Source organism: Rhododendron vialii, chromosome 2a, assembly GCF_030253575.1.
Source record: "Rhododendron vialii isolate Sample 1 chromosome 2a, ASM3025357v1".
In the NCBI taxonomy this organism is placed as follows: domain Eukaryota; kingdom Viridiplantae; phylum Streptophyta; class Magnoliopsida; order Ericales; family Ericaceae; genus Rhododendron; species Rhododendron vialii.
The window spans coordinates 15,593,275-15,609,765 of NC_080558.1; the positions used below are offsets into that span (position 1 = coordinate 15,593,275).

The window sequence follows — 16,491 nt, forward strand, 5'->3', positions numbered from 1 at the left end:
TCAAAATCTAGAAATTGATGGAAACAAATTGGTGATCAAGACCAGCGTTTATGTGTGACACTCTGTACTTGAGACAGATTTCACCCCCTCTACGGTGCTTACTGTTTGTATTGGACGACTGTCTCCCAGCACTACTTAAGCGGAATCCCCCGAAGCAGCACTTCAATTGGAGGACCTGGCGAACCATCAAGGGTAGTGTTCGGTTGCCATTTTATTTTTAGTTTCAGTTTAGATTTTAATCATTATCTTATTTCTTTAATTATTATTTTCTCATCTATCTCTATCTCTTTCCAACCATTACCCCTCTCTCCAATCATTACTCTATTTCTCTCTCCATCAACTATCAGAACTAAACTAAACTAAACTCACAACCAAACAAAACCATGTATGTGTTTGTAACTCTCTCATATGAATGAACTTGAATGAAGGAAAAATCAACCTCTAAAAATGAATGAGGGAAATAATATTTATAGGTCAACTTATAACTCTATGAAAAGTCACCAAGGAAAGAGGCACATTTGTTCGTAAAGGACGCGTCCGTCCACGATGAACAAGTGCCAATGAAAAGATGCAACTCCAAAATAAATCAATTTTCATTCACACTTAAAAATAAAATAATATATCCTATAATATTTTCCAACAATCCCCCAAATGAATGAAATTGGCTCGATAACCAATGCAAAACAATGCAAATGACAAAGAGAGTATGAGTGGAAATTTCCTGCATAGGATAGGTAGCTTTTGGCTTTGAACCTTCCATTGTGAAAGACTATCAAATTTACTTGCTAACCAGTGGACGCGATGCCTTGAACTGTTCGGGATTTTGTGTATACCAAGACAATAGAATTCACATAAAATCTTTCCGAACACAATTGGTTATTAAGGTTGTGCTTATTTTGGCCTTGGAGCACCGACTGGTTTTAGAGAGTGCTTTAGAGAATTTAGCCTTAAGAAATTCTCACAGAAGTGGCCCCTTCACACTCACATAGGTGATATCTTAGTAAGGGTATCCTACTATACCCCACTTGAATTTACCAAGGTATAAGAATCATTAAAAGTTAAACTTAACCTAAAACGCTGCAGGAATCACTGTTTTACCATAGGAATGAGTTGGAGAGATTTCTCCTCAGTGATACTCCTAAGTCTCATACAACTCGGTTGTCCCATTGAACTTAGATCTTGGGATCTCCAGTCAGCTAGGTTGGGTTGGTGTTATAGAGACTTTTAATTAATAGGCTTTAATTTCATTCCCCTCGATGATCATTTGTTCTCTAGTCAAAACTCAACTCGACGGATCCGTTATAAATTCTTTTGACGTTTCATTCTTTAGTGAAAACAAATGTTTAACGGTACCATGTCTGCAATATCGAGACTTACCGTTACACATGGTCTTCTATGCCTTTTTCAACTGTTGATGGCCATCAAATTATAACTCCTGACATAGAATCGGACCCCGTTGGAACATCCTTTAAGAGATGGCATAGCCATCTACTTATTAGCCTCTTTGTCTAATACAATGAATTGATCAGACTCCATCGTAGACCTTGTTATACACATATAAGGATTTCCAAATCATTATTGCACTCCAATTGTATAATTAAATCCACCTTTGGATTCTAAAACTTTAAATTGGATACTCATATCACCATACTTTATTTTTTAAGTATAGTTGAACATCTCCCATAGAGCAACAAGTAAATATTGTGGAAATTATAAATACTGTTTCCCCCACAATTCTAAAATTAATTCAGAATTCAACAACATGACACAAACAATGTCTAAACTCTCTTCATCTCTCGTGTTCCAAGACACAGGAGCAAGAAACAACCCCCACATTGAGTGCCTCACCCAATATCGAGACATATTAGAGAGTCACACCCCCTTCAAATGTGATGGAAGAAATCCATTAATTGAATGGTCACAAACACCGTCGCCTTTTCCGCTCATAGCCAAAATATGTGACTCCGTTTTCCAGAATCGAACCACGTACGATCTTGTGCTGTCAATGCCACACCTCTCAATAAAAAGTGTACCGAAGCGCACCGCATAATTATGTCGTTCATTATTCTTGTTCCTATGAACGACCCTCCAATTCCTGGAACAAAAAGGATGAGGGTTCCGAAAAGATTAGTCATCACAACCATGCACAAACCAAATTGTTACTAGAAATCCCAACCGTTTGAAAAATTCTCGCAAATCACAGCAACGTTAACGTACCTTTACAATTAACTAACGGTTCACCGGAAACATTAGATCAATCTGCCAAATTATGTTCAAAATAAAAGACGACATATTCTAATTAATCAAGAACTCTATTCTCGGGTACAAATCCAAATGGCACTTACAGGCCACTTTCGATACTGTCACTTTCATGTTTTGAATTAAAAATTCAAAACCGTGCATTTTAACAACGGTTATAAAAAATCTGCACCTAATGGCCAATGACTGAGCAATTGCTTGCAACTGTCAAAATTGGTCGAGTCTAAAAAGTTGTGACTCGTCGCCATTTCCAACGGCGAAGGCCGTATCCAAACATTAGTGTTAAGACACCTATATGAAAACCAAAAAACAAAACAGAACCACAATTGTATATCGCAATTCATACTATTCATACTGATCACAATTATCACCTACCTTGCACATACTTGAAGTGTTCTTGTATAATTTCCCCAATGAACACAACGGTTCAAATACCAATCCGTTCACAACGGTGAATGGAAGTCGAGTTATTTCTGAAAAGATGTGTTGGTTCTCACCGGACACCCATACATCAAGCATTGTGTCCTTTGCCAAAAAAACACCTTTTACCAAACCAGTAAAATTAACCGTGCAACAAACATTGCCAGCAAGTATCATTCAGGGATTTCTGCAAACAAATACCAGTATGTCGTATCCCAAACGAATCAAATCTATTGGTGTAAACTTCTGCATCCACTCACATATATCAGTCCAATAGAAAGGAAGAAACCAGAGCAGAAATGCATCATATACAATTAGTGTCATGTGAATGTATCGAAATTAAATGACTACGCATAATGGTAAGAGTTAATCTTTACGGTTGGAACCGCTTCATACGCAACCATTTCCGAATCGTTGCAATCGGTGCAAATTAAGAACAGAGCAAGAATTAAACGATACCACCGAGCAAGAATTAAAGGACACCACCATGTGAGAGGCAATACACACTATTCAAATCAGAGAGATATTTCTCATACACTAGCAACTATTTGCTGTATAAAAATGTGAACAAGTGTCAAAGCCATATATATCTTTACGCCATGCAAACTTGGGGAAGAAATTGCACTAGGGAAAAAGTTCACACTTAAATGCCGTGAACAAGAATTTTAACACTAATGTGGCAATTCATGTATGAACGGAATTTTAATACGTACATGCAATTTCCAGTTTCATCTTCAACAAAGAAAGATATAATTCAGAAATCACACAATCACAAAAGTAAACCGAGATCTGTCTTAAGATTGTTGGAAAAATGGGTTTACCTTTTGTGATAAAACCAATAATATGAACGCAATAAAATCGGAACTCAAAACCTGGAAATTGATGGAAACAAATTGGCGATCAAGGCGAGTGTTTGTGTGCGACACTTTGTATTTAAGACAGATTTCGCCCCTGCTACGGTGCTCACGGTTTGTATTCGACGACTGTCTCCCAGCACTACTTAATCGGAATCCCCCCAAAGCAGCACTTCAATTGGAGAACCTGGCAAACCATCTTGTGTTTGTAACTCTCTTATATGAATGGACTTGAATGAAGGAAAAATCAACCTCTAAAAATGAATGAGGGAAATAATATTTATAGGCCAACTTATAACTCTACGAAAAGTCACTAAGGAAAGAGGCACATTTGTTCGTAAAGGACGCGTCCGTCCACGACGAACAAGTGCCAATGAAAAGATGCAACTCCAAAATAAATCAATTTTCATTCACATTTAAAAATAAAATATTATATCCTATAATATTTTCCACCACAGTCTTGAGTCAATTGTGAGCAATCTCAACTGCGTATTAAGATCGATTGAAATCACGCAATGTTACTAAAGTATTTGATTCCTTTCTGGAGATGGAGCTCTGGGCGTTGGGTTGGGTTGCGGTAATGTGGATTTTTTTTGCTAATCTTTCTAAATATTTCCAGTTTTTTGTTTTTGTTTTTGTTTTTGTTTTGTGTCCTTTGTTATCTGATTATAATTTCATAGAGCCCATTGTGTAATTGGATCTGAGCCTATTGCATTAATTCCTCGAAGTTCGGCAGCATCTAAATGTGAAGTGTGAATCTACTCGCGAGTTGAGTTTTGTTCACCCTCCACTTAAGAGGGTGAACATTACCCTCTTTCCTATTGGTTGAAATAGTGTGAATCTTAGGGACAATCAGTGCAAAGTTAAAAATTCTTTGAAGGAACTTGAAACAAACTTGCCAAGAATTAAGATAATACATGTACAACGGTGACTACAAAAAATAAAATACATTAAATGCTTGCATCGGTCTATTTAGGGATTTTACATTTTTAGGGTGACTTGCTAATGTTTCTGCTTTATGAAAAAAAGAAAAAAAAAAGAAAGAAAGAAAGAAAGAGAAAGGGAGATGTTAACTACGAGAAATTAATAAAACATTTAGGGCTTCGGGGCAATTTTTGTCGACCAAATGTGAGCATTGTTGAAAGTATGAATAATAAAGTTTCCATTCCCTCTAACAGCTTAAGCTTTTAGATAAGTTGTTGGCTAACAATCTGATATAATATATTATCAAAGCAGGCAATAGATCATGGGTTCAAAACTTACCTACCTAATGATTAAAATCTACACGTGTTAAGCCCGCTTATGGAGGAGAGTTTGGCTACATACACTTGAGGGAGCATGGTGAGAATATAAATAATAAAATTGCCCCTCTCCCTAACAGTTGCTCCTCTCTCTAACAGTTTAAGCTATGAGTTGGTGGTTAACAATCTAATTAGCATCAGATGGACTGTATCCAAAGGAGTACGCGACAATCGATCTCAAGACAATTGTGAGGAGTGTCAATTGTGTAGTAAGATCGATTATAGTCACATGATGTTATTGTTAAAGTTTGATTCCTTCCCGGAGGAGGAGCTCTCGGCGTTGAGATGGTTCTGGTTTTGTGGAGGATTGGTTAATTTTTTTGATTTTTATCATGTTGTATTGTAATTACCTTTGTTATTGTTTACACCCGTTTTTGGCATCAAATCACAAGCTAGCTGAAGGCCATTTAATTATTATTTAATTAAATTGGACCGAAAAAATAAAGATGTATTGAGTTAAAATTAATGGGCCACGACAATATTAATTGAGCCCGATTAATTTAAATGCTATTGAATCATGGGCTTAGGTTATTCGGGCCGTATTTTTTAAACTTGATTTAAAGAGCCTGTAGCCCATGATTATTATTTGGAGTATTCTCACGAAAAAAGAAAATATGCTGGTTGGTTATTCTTTGTAAAGGCCATTTGAACCCATGGTCTATTAGTGGGCATGAATCAAAGGAATAAAAAATGTCCCATGATGGCAAATAATCTTCGGCAAGTGCCCATAACCGTTAATAACTTCCCGCGTTCTCAAGGTACATGAGTGGAAGGCTTATCATGGGACACTTGTCATCACAAGAGCAAGGCCGGAAAATACACATGCAAAACCGTGAGCATAATTTCTGCCTATAAATACGAGAACTCAAGAAGAAAAATAGGTTCAACACTTCAAAGCCCAGGGCTTAAACCAAAGTCTTCCTAGCGTAGCACCTATTTTACTTTTCCTATACCAACTCAATTGCAACTCAATTACTTCTTCAAGTAATACGGGTTTTTTATTTTCCCGTTGTACGCAAAACTTTATTACACGGTTAATAAAGTTCTTTTTACGCTGTTACTTATTTCCTACACAGTTAAGAAATTGCTAAGTCACGTCGTTGTGGCAAAACCACGAACCTCTATTGCAATCCAGTTCTTAGGTTCGCAACACACTCGGCTTCACGGTTACGAAGTCAGAAAAGGACATTTAGTCCTTACGTTAGACGCGACAAGTCTTGGCACGCTCACGCTCAGTCCTCGAGACATTTTTGTGCTAAACAGTTATCTAATTAGAATTTCATAGAACCTACTGTGCAATTAAATCTGAGCGTATTGCATTCGTTGAAGTGTCGCAACATCTGAATGTAAAGTGTGAACCAACTTGCTTTATTAATTAATTAAGGACAATCAGTGCAGAATTAAAAATCCTTAGGAGTAACTTGAAAGAAATTTGCCAAGGATTAAGATATATATATATATGGGGCGGCTCCGGGGACCCTTAAAAAAACCCACCCAAATTTTAATCTCATAGTTCCCAATCAAATTTTGATGATCCGAGCCGTTCAATGTGTTCAGAATGTGATTTTAAGAATACCAATGAAAAATTGGCAAAAAAATAACCGGGAAGGACTTGATTTGACCAGTTTTTTTTTTTGTTAATTTTTTTGATTTTATTTTGTTGTTTTGTTACCTATGTTATCTAATTAGAATCTCATAGAGCCTATTGTGCAATTAAATAAGCCTATTGCATTCGTTGAAGTGTCGCAACATCTGAATGTAAAGTCTGAATTAAAAATCCTTGGGGGTAACTTGAAAGAAATTTGCCAAGGATTAATATAATATATGTACGACGGTGACAACCAAATAAAATATAAAATGAAATGCGTTCATCTGTCTATTTAAGAGATTTTACATTTTTAAGGTGACCTCCTAAAGTTTATGCTTCATAAAAATAAAAAATAAATAAAAAGAAGAAAAGAAAGAGAAAGGGAGATGGTAACTATGGAGAATTAGCCGAGCAAAAAAAAAAAACAAAACTATGGAGAATTAACAAACATTTAGGGCTTTGGGGAATTTCTGTCAACCAAATATGAGCATCACATGGACTATATATCTAAATGAGTAGTCGAAAATAAGCCCTCAGTCATTTGTGATCAGGAGTTTCAATTGTGTAGTGAGATCGATTGTAATGACATGATGTTATTCAGAGCGTTTGATTCCTTTCTCGGAGCTAGGTTGAGCTTTAGGCGTTGGGCAGGGTTCTGGTAGTGTGGAGTTCACTAGGGACAATTAGGCCTCATTTCCACTAAATTTGTGCACAGCAACTTATTGGCTTTTGTGAAGTTATTCATGCTAAACTAATTTTTTTTTTGTCAAAAGTCAAGTTGTTTCCACTAAACTAAAGCATCAAACATGTTTTATTCTTCTAACTCAATACAATTTCTACAACTTATAATTTAGTAGAAACAACTTGACGATTATGAATTATGTAGTCCTTAACTTAACAATCAACGGAAACACCCCTTTAGGCCTTAGTGCACAGTTAAAGATTCTTTGAAGTAACTTGAAAGAAACTAACTCCAAGGGGTTGGCGAAGTGATCTTGGCTTGGGACTTAGATGTTTGCTCCACCCTAAGGTCTTAGTTCGATTTTCATTGTCAACAACTCTTGGGACCATCTCATCCCCATGCGTAAGCGTAAGCGTGTGAAAAAGCTGTGGAAGGAGCTATAGGGATTAATCCGAGTGCACCGCGCACGCAAACTGGCCCGAAACTCCTTGCATTACCAAAAAAAAAACTTAAAAGAAACTTGCCAAGGGTTAAGATTACATATGTATGTACGTCAATACTATCAAAGACAAAACAAAACAAAATGAAATGCCTGCATTTGTCGATTTAGGTTTTAGAGTGACTTGATAAAGTTTATGCTTTATAAGAAACTGAAAAAGAAAGGGCTCGGAAAGGGAGATGTTAACCACGGGGAATTAACAAACATTAGGGCTTTGGGGCAATTTCCGCCAACCAAGTTTGAGCATCAGATCGATGGACTGTATTTCAAAAGAGAGAGGAAAATATTTTTCACGGTGAAGTCATGAAAAGATGTTTACGGAGTCAATCGCAATAGTTCAAAAATGTTTTGGACAGTCCGGATGTTAATAAAAAATTTCCGACGAAGAGTTTAATTCTTTTCCAGAAAATTTTTATTTAAATCTGAACTTTTCAAAGTTAAAACGAACGGCCGAGATTGCACGGAGCCGTCAATAACTAGTACTTCAAGAAGTTTCTCATATTTAAAGGAGTAGGCGACAATCGGTCTCGAGTCAGTAGGGAGACTAGTGCATAGTTAAAAAATAAGTCTAGGAACAAGGAACCAATCCATGCTCCAATCCATGATGTTGATGTAGACTGGGCCCCATCAAAGTTATAGAGTTAGGTTGAGCTTTTGGGGTTAGTTTGTAGGGGTATCCTCAATGACATAATCAAAATTGGCCAAATTATCTTTTATTTATAGTAACAATGTGAAATTTCACAATGGTACATAATTAGAAACCCATATTTAGTAGGGAGAGATAAAGAGAGTTAGGAATAAATGCAAGTGAGTGGACCCATTGATAGTGATTAATTAGAGGAGAGAGGTACCAATTAAATTTGGTTATTTGAAGAAAAAAAGGTTGCTAGTTTTGGTTATATATTCAAAGACCAAAATTTGGTTATTGGTTAAGGTGTTGTTAAGTTTAACTATACCATTGTGAGCTTCATTTTGGACCAATATTGTTAACTTTAGAAATCTTTTTGCTTTGATTATGTCATTGATGCCATTGGGGACACGTTCTATGTGTTTACACAAAGGGTGGTCCCCTTCAATAAAACAAAATCAAGTCTGTGTAGTGAAAGAGGGACCAATAATTGGATGGATTGTTCAATGCTCTCTCTTGAGGCCGGCTCATGGGGTAAGCCGAGGAAGCAGCCGCTTCCGGCCCCCGAATTTTGGTCTAAAATTGAGGTCCCATTATAAAGTAATTCACATATTAATATTAGAATGTTTCTAAATAAAAACACAATTTTATCTTATTTTCTTCAAAAACTCTTGCAATAATATCTTTTTATATTTATATTGTCATAATTGTATCCTTATAGATTTATTTTTTTTTTTTGTTATTTTTATACTTTTAGCATTTTCTATTAAAAATTCATGAATATGCAAAGGACTCAATATAGAGAATTCGCTTTGAGCCTCCAAAATACATGAGTCGGCCCTGCCTCTAACCTAGAGTTTTTCTCTCTAAGAAAAAAAAACCTACCCATTTTCTCTCTTTCTTCCCCTCCCTCCCCTAAGGATTTTCAATAATCTCTTCCGTCCAGTGAGGGTCTCTTTTCTTGCTTCCAAGAATCTCTCATGTTTGGTAAGGGTCTTTTCTCCCTCCCTCTCAGATCTTACTAGCTAGAATTTATTTGTTTTGTTCATTCTTTTTCATTTATCTTAGCTTCTCCTTCATCATTAAGGTTTGTTTGGAGTTTCAACAATGGTGGTGGTGATCGGTTAGGATCGGATTTGTGATTTACTTTATTCGTAGATTGGCGAATATAGTTGTTCATACTTTGGTAATTATGTGTTTGCTAGATTCTAGTATTCGTACTTTAAAAATTAGACCTCCTGATTGGTGATTGAACTCCCTATGAAACAATAATCATCTTGTGAGATTCTAGTATTTGTACTTTAAAAATTAGACCTCTTGATTGGTGATTGAATTCTCTGTGAAACAATAATCATCATTTTTGAAGTATGTTTGTGCTTTTTTATTAATGAAAGTATCCTACCATGTTGGAAAAAAAGAAATAGGGACAAATAATTGTGCGGATAATAAGGAGTTCAAACTAAATTAAATATTCAATATAGATGGTAAGCTTTCTCGTGGTTGATGAATTTTTCTTTTAGCTTTGAAGAAGAGTATTTAGAAATTAAGTGTAAAAAAATATAAAAATATTAATCAAAGTAGAAAAAAATCTAAAAATGGCAAAAAAAAAAAAAGACTTTCAGACAAATAGGCTCTAAATAAAAAAATTAAAAAAAACAAACAAACAACTTGTCTCTTGGGTTATTTGTAATCAAATACTCCAAACTCAAAATGAATTTTGCTCTTAGCAGGTTCGCCTCAATATAAACAAGCAGCGGAAATTTCCTAAAAGTGTCCGGTCATTGATAAGTGAGAGGGGACGTAACTTCTAAAGGGTTTTTTTTTTTAAAAATGATTTGGGACATAAACACCGATAAGGAAAGCAATGGAAAATGACATTCACTTTTGCTGAATCTCTTTTACCGGAGAAGAGAGAAAATATCTCAAGGTCTACCAAAACCCGCGGAGAGGAGAGAGATATATATCCGTGCATCACCCCAAGTTTTGAATGCAGAATGCAAAATGCAAAATTGACCTCTCACCCACCCCATGTATTCTTTTCCACATCCTTCTATGTTTTCACACTTACTGGCGAGGTCCATCTCAATGTTGTTAATCCTATACGGTACCGGCCCGAATTGGTCATAAAATGGTACACATATCTTGTTGTTCTATACCAGACAAAATAGTGGCCTATACCGGTTGATACCGGGCGTAACGGTTTGTATCAGCCTGTACCGGGACCTCGGCTGGTACAAATACTAGTATTTTTTTCCTTCGATAAAAAGGCATGAATTTTATGGTATTTTAACAAACTTTGGAGTCCATTTTATTATATTAATCATGTTAATTTGTTATTAGACCTAGTATTAAGGTGAGGCAAGATGTTAGAATTAATTTTATTTCTCTATCTTATGTTTCTACGTTATATTAGGGCAGTTCCAGGGACTCCTAAAAAACATCTAAAAAAACACCCCAAAGTTTCCAATCAATTTTTGATGATCCGAGCCGTTCAATGTAATCAGAACGTGATTTTAAGGGTACCTGCGAGAAATCAGCCAAAAAAAAAGACCGGAAAAGGCTTCATCCGAAAAGTTTTTTATTGAACGGTTTAATAAAAAATTGCTCAAATCAAGCCCTTCCTGGTCATTTTTTTTGCCAACTTTGATCAATCTCCTTAAAATCACATTCTAAACACATTGAGCGGCTCGGATCATCAAAATTTGATCAGGAACTATGAGATTAAGATTTAGGGTTTTTTTTAGAATTTTTTTTAGGTCACTGGTATACATAAGTACGTATATTAAAAATATCAAAAAATATATATTGCAATAAATTTGAAACGGTACCGAGATACAAATTGGAACTAGTCCAATAAAAAAAAAAACAGTACACTATGAGTTCATCCGTCTCAATTTGCCCGCTCTCTGTCCAGTGATTAATAATTGAATGGACGTTGTGAAAGAAAATGGGGGACCATTAAGGTCAAGTGGAGACAGTCCCACAAGACTTTTCATCATAGACAATATACCATATAGCTAAATGAAATTATCCACCCAAGAGAGCCTGGCAACCACTCGCATGAAACTCTAAAAAATAAATTATGAAGAAAAGCAAAAAGAACATACACTAAAGATGAGAGTAAATACCAAATAAGGGATATATCTTTATGTAGTGTCGTTTTATATAATAATAAAAAATTAAACTATAGTCCGTATTTTTATACTTTTTTTGATAACTCTTGTTAAGTTGAATGATTAATTCAAAAAATTAGGAAAAATAAAAATACCAAAATAATTTTTTTTGGGACAATGGACATGTATTTCTATGTGCATGCTCACGTGTTGTGTGTTCATACCTTGAAGTTGGTCGATCCCCTTCAATAAAACGAAATCAGTCCGTGTAGTGAAATATGGACCAGTAATTATGAGATGATAAGGGGTTTCAGACTAATACTTGGCATGATGGTTAGTTTCTCGTGGTTAATTAATTTTTCTTTTAGCTTCTAGGGAAAGTTATTGGAAATGAAGTGTCAAAAAAATATGAATCAAAGTTGAATTTTTTAGAATTTGCAAAAACAAGCAGAGACTGTCCATTTAATAATAATGGGAAAGTCTACAATACACACCCCTTAAAAGGGTGTACCATATGCACCTATTTTATGGTTCATTCATAACATTTTAATGTGTTTCGTAACTTTTATTCTAGAATTCATAACCTTTCAGCAATAGGATTCATAACATTTTCATTATGATTCATAACATTTTGGTATATCTCGTAACCTTTATACGATTCGTAACTTTTTAGCAATATGATTCGTAACATTTTTTCTACAATTCATAACATTTTGGGGGTGCATATGATACACACCAAATAAGGGATGTGTATTGTAGTCTTTCCCTAATATAATACATAGGCTAAAATTAAATAAAAAACAAACAAACAATGTGTCTATTAGGTTATTTCTAATCAAATACTCCAAATTACTCGAAATGAATTTGGCTCTTAGCTGGCTGGGCTCAATATATATAAACAAGCATTATTTAGCAATTTCCTGAATTTTGATTAACTTTAAAAGAAAAAAGAGAAAAACTGATTTGGGAAGTTGACATAAACACCCATAAGGAACAAATGAATGGGAAAAGATTCACTTTTGCTGAATCTTTTGCGAGAAGAGAGAACATACCCCGAGAAGGGCCATCAAACACCACGAAGAGGAGAAAGAGAGATATGGTTGCATCACCCCAAGTCTTCTTTTTTTTCACACGAAGGAGTGAGAGAGTAATTTCACTTACCACCTCTATTACTCAATCAATTTTTCTAACGCCACACCCAATCACATACCCAAATACATGCCCATACTCACAATAAAGGTGGGCCCACACAAACTAGGTGTGTAGTGTGTGCGGGCTCCACCCCAATCGCCTACCTCAAGTCATGAATGCAAAAATTGTCCTCTCACTCATCCCGTGTATTTTTTCCTCACATCTTGCTCTGTTTTCACATCTACTGGGGGGTCCATCCGTCTCATTTTCCTATTCTCTGTCTTACCATTAATAAGGGAATCAACATTACATGTGCAAAGAAATAGGGGACCATTAAAAGGTCCAGTGGAGAAACTAAAATAACAAAAGAAAGATACAGAAGACTTTTCAGCATAGACAGTCCCATAACACTTGGACAATATTCATATAGCTATCCAGTTCAGGGCTCACTTGAATAAACTAAGAACATACCGGTTTTCCCTCACCATCCCCTTTCTCTTCAAATCCAAAGCTACTCAGTAAACCACAAAAAAAAAAAAAATGGCAGAGGCTGCTGTGTTGGGACTTCTATCCAACTTCGCCCCCTATCTCCAAGAAGAGTTCAACTTGTTGGGCGGAGTACGGGAAGACATTGAATACATAAGAGCCGAATTCGAGCGCATGACCCATTTCCTCAGAGTTGCTGATGCTATAGAAGATAGAGACCCGAAAATCAAAGTATGGGTGAAGCAAGTTCGAGAAGCTGCATATGACACTGCTGATGCTCTTGACATGTACATGCTTCGCCTCAGATATAGACATCATCGGAGCACCGGATTCCGCACGTTCGTACATAAGGTTTCTTTTTTTATAAAGACTTTAAAAGCTCGCCACCAAATTGCTTCTGAAGTGAAAGGAATCAAGTCCAGAATCATCAATATTTCTGAGGGACATCAGCGATATAGTGACGTGCATGGCAAAAAAGAGCAAGGCTCAAGTTCTACTCATTCAGACATCGCATGGTATCATTGTCGTGGCGATGCCCTTCTACTCCAAGAAGCCGACCTTGTGGGCATTGACAATCCCAAATCACACTTGATTCAGTTGCTAGTGGATGAGGATCCTCAACTCAAGGTGCTTTCTATAGCTGGAATGGGCGGATTGGGCAAAACCACCCTTACAAAAAAAGTCTATGACGACGCAACAGTGAAGAGGCACTTTCAGAACCATGCTTGGATCACTGTTTCTGAATCATTCAAGGTCGAAGAGCTTTTAAAAGACATGATTCGAGTTCTCTTTGAAGAAGTCAGGCAACCAATCCCACGAGGAGTGGACAGTATGGATACAAACAGCTTGAAAGGTATAATTAATGCCTTTTTGCAGCAAAAGAGGTATGTGCTTGTTTTTGATGATGTATGGCAAATTGATGCATGGCAAGTTTTAAAAATCATACTTCCTGAATGCAATTGCGGCAGTCGAGTAATTTTGACAACAAGAAATGTAGATTTAGCATCTTTTGCTAGTGAAGAATATCATGGCATGGTGTATAATCTCAAGCCCTTGCCTCCCAAAGAGTCATGGGCCTTGTTTTGCTCAAAAACGTTCAAGGAGAATTCTTGTCCTTCATACTTGGAAGATCTTTCTAAAAAAATCTTGGGAAAATGCGAAGGGTTACCACTTGCAATAGTGGCAATTTGTGGTCTGTTATCAACAAAGGAGAAGAGTGCGGACGAGTGGGAGAGGATTTACCGCGGCCTAGGTGCGGAACTAGAAGGAAATGACAAACTCATGAGCATGAAAAAGATATTGTCCCTCAGTTATTTTGATTTGCCTTACTATCTTAAGCTATGTTTTTTGTACTTGAGTGTTTTTCCAGAAGATTGTCTCATTGATCATTCGAGGTTAATTCGGTTGTGGGTGGCGGAAGGGTTTATAGAAGTTAAAGAAGGAATGACAAAAGAAGAAGTTGCTGAGGGCTACCTCAATGAGCTTATGAACAGAAGTTTAGTTCAAGTGTCAAAAGTCAAGGACCGGGGAAGGTTCAGAGCTTATCGGATCCATGACCATTGGCGTGAAATGATAATTGCGAAGTCAAGAGAGCAAAACATTGTCACAATAGCAAGTGAAAGAGGTAGAGTGTGGCCTGAGAAATTGAGACGCCTCTCGGTCCACCATAATTTGGAAGACATTCAACAAAGCATCTGTTTCACACGCCTTCGTTCTTTATTCATGTTCAGCACAACAAATTCATTGTCCATGTTGTCAAAGGTTGCATCCTTAGGCAAGGGTGTAAGACTACTTACGGTGTTAGACTTGAGAGGAGCACAATTGGAAACATTCCCGCATGAAGTTGTGGACCTCCGTAATCTTACTTATCTAAGTTTGAGGGCGACCAATGTAAAAATGATCCCGAAATCGATCGGAAAACTCAAGAAGCTAGAGACATTGGATCTGAAACAAACAAATGTCACCGAATTGCCTGATGAGATCCTGAAGCTCAAACATCTTCGCCATCTCTTGTTGTATCGTTACGACACCGGCGATTGTTATTATCCTTTTCACCTTATAATTGGCTTCAAAGCCCCGGCCGGAATAGGAAGTTTGTTGTACTTGCAGAAACTATGTGCTATTGAAGCAAATCGAGGGAGTAATAGTGGCATTGTGCTAAGAGAGGTGGGGAAGCTAACTCAATTGAGGAGATTGGTCATTGTAAAGCTACAGAAGGAAGATGGGACGGTGCTATGTTCATCCCTTGAGAGGCTAGACAACCTTCGCTCATTGGAAGTTTGTGCAATAGAAGAAGATGAGATCATTGATTTAGATTCTTTGACTTTGCCACCCCGACTTCTTCTTCGAGGACTCTATCTAAGAGGACGTTTGGAGAAGATACCGCATTGGATACCATCTCTTCACAACCTGAAAAGATTATTCTTAGGGTGGAGTAAGTTAAGAGATGTTGATCCACTGCATTCCCTTCAAGATTTGCCCAATTTGCTTTGTCTTGAACTTAGCACGGCATATGAAGGAGATGGATTGTTTTTCAAGGCCGGTGGATTTCAAAAGCTTAAAATATTGTTGTTGATTCGCTTAGTAGGATTGAAACGGGTGAGAGTGGAGTCTAGTTCGATGCCTCTTCTTGAAAAGCTCATTCTTCGAGACTGTAAATTGATGATGGAGTTGCCCTCGGGTGTTGAACATCTGGCCAATCTTAAAGATCTTGAATTGAATGATATGTCGGAAACATTAATTTCGAGGTTGAATAGAGACTTACAAGGTGGAGACTATTGGAAAATTGCACACGTCCCTAAGGTTTTCATTGGGAGGGCCTCCAACTCTGGTTACTTCATCCGTCGTTATCTATGATACAGTAGAATGGGTGGGGATGAGGATCTTCGAAATTGGGTCATCCCCGTTATTGATGTGCCCTTTTTTCCTCATATTTTTTTGTCGTTTGTTAGAGCTTGAAAACTTGTTTGTGTAATCATGTTGTCAATTGTAGATATTTCTTATGCGTACTTTTTTTTGTCTTGAATTGATTGCTTTATCGTGAACCTAATATTTGATGTAATAATAAGCTTGGCAGAATTTAGAACTTCAAAGCATGCCTTCGGTTTGTCGGTTTGCAACAATCATTATTTAGATAATTAGGTTAAGTTCAACACATCTCTACAGGAACCTAGTTTCCCTTGGTGCTGATTAAAAATGTTTGATATGTTAATTTCCCTCTGTATCGTTATGATAAGTGTGAGTCTGTGACCGTTAATTTTTTTTAGGAGTCCTTAATTAAATATCTATCCTTCCGATCACTTGGACTTTATGGTTCTCATCCCGGCTAAAAAATCTCGAATTCTACGCTTCCCATATCAGTTCAAATTCATTTGAAATCCCTCTCTCTTCTTTTTCCACTTTTCTATGTATGCATAAAGCATCCATTCTTTCTAACATTTTTGTCTAAATTTTTTTCCAGTAATTTTTGTTTTTGTAACTTTTTGTTTAGCATTTCGTTGTTATTTTTGGGGTTAATTGTTCATCTTAAT

General features: G+C 36.6%; 1 protein-coding gene across 1 annotated transcript; it reads left to right on the forward strand.

Moving 5' to 3' along the window:
• Nucleotides 1-12,738: 12,738 nt before the first annotated feature.
• LOC131318201 (disease resistance protein RPM1-like) lies at nucleotides 12,739-16,053 on the forward strand. Its single transcript, XM_058348034.1, has one exon. The coding sequence runs from the start codon at nucleotides 13,016-13,018 to the stop codon at nucleotides 15,815-15,817; it is 2,802 nt and encodes a 933-aa protein (XP_058204017.1). The 5' UTR covers nucleotides 12,739-13,015; the 3' UTR covers nucleotides 15,818-16,053.
• Nucleotides 16,054-16,491: the final 438 nt, after the last annotated feature.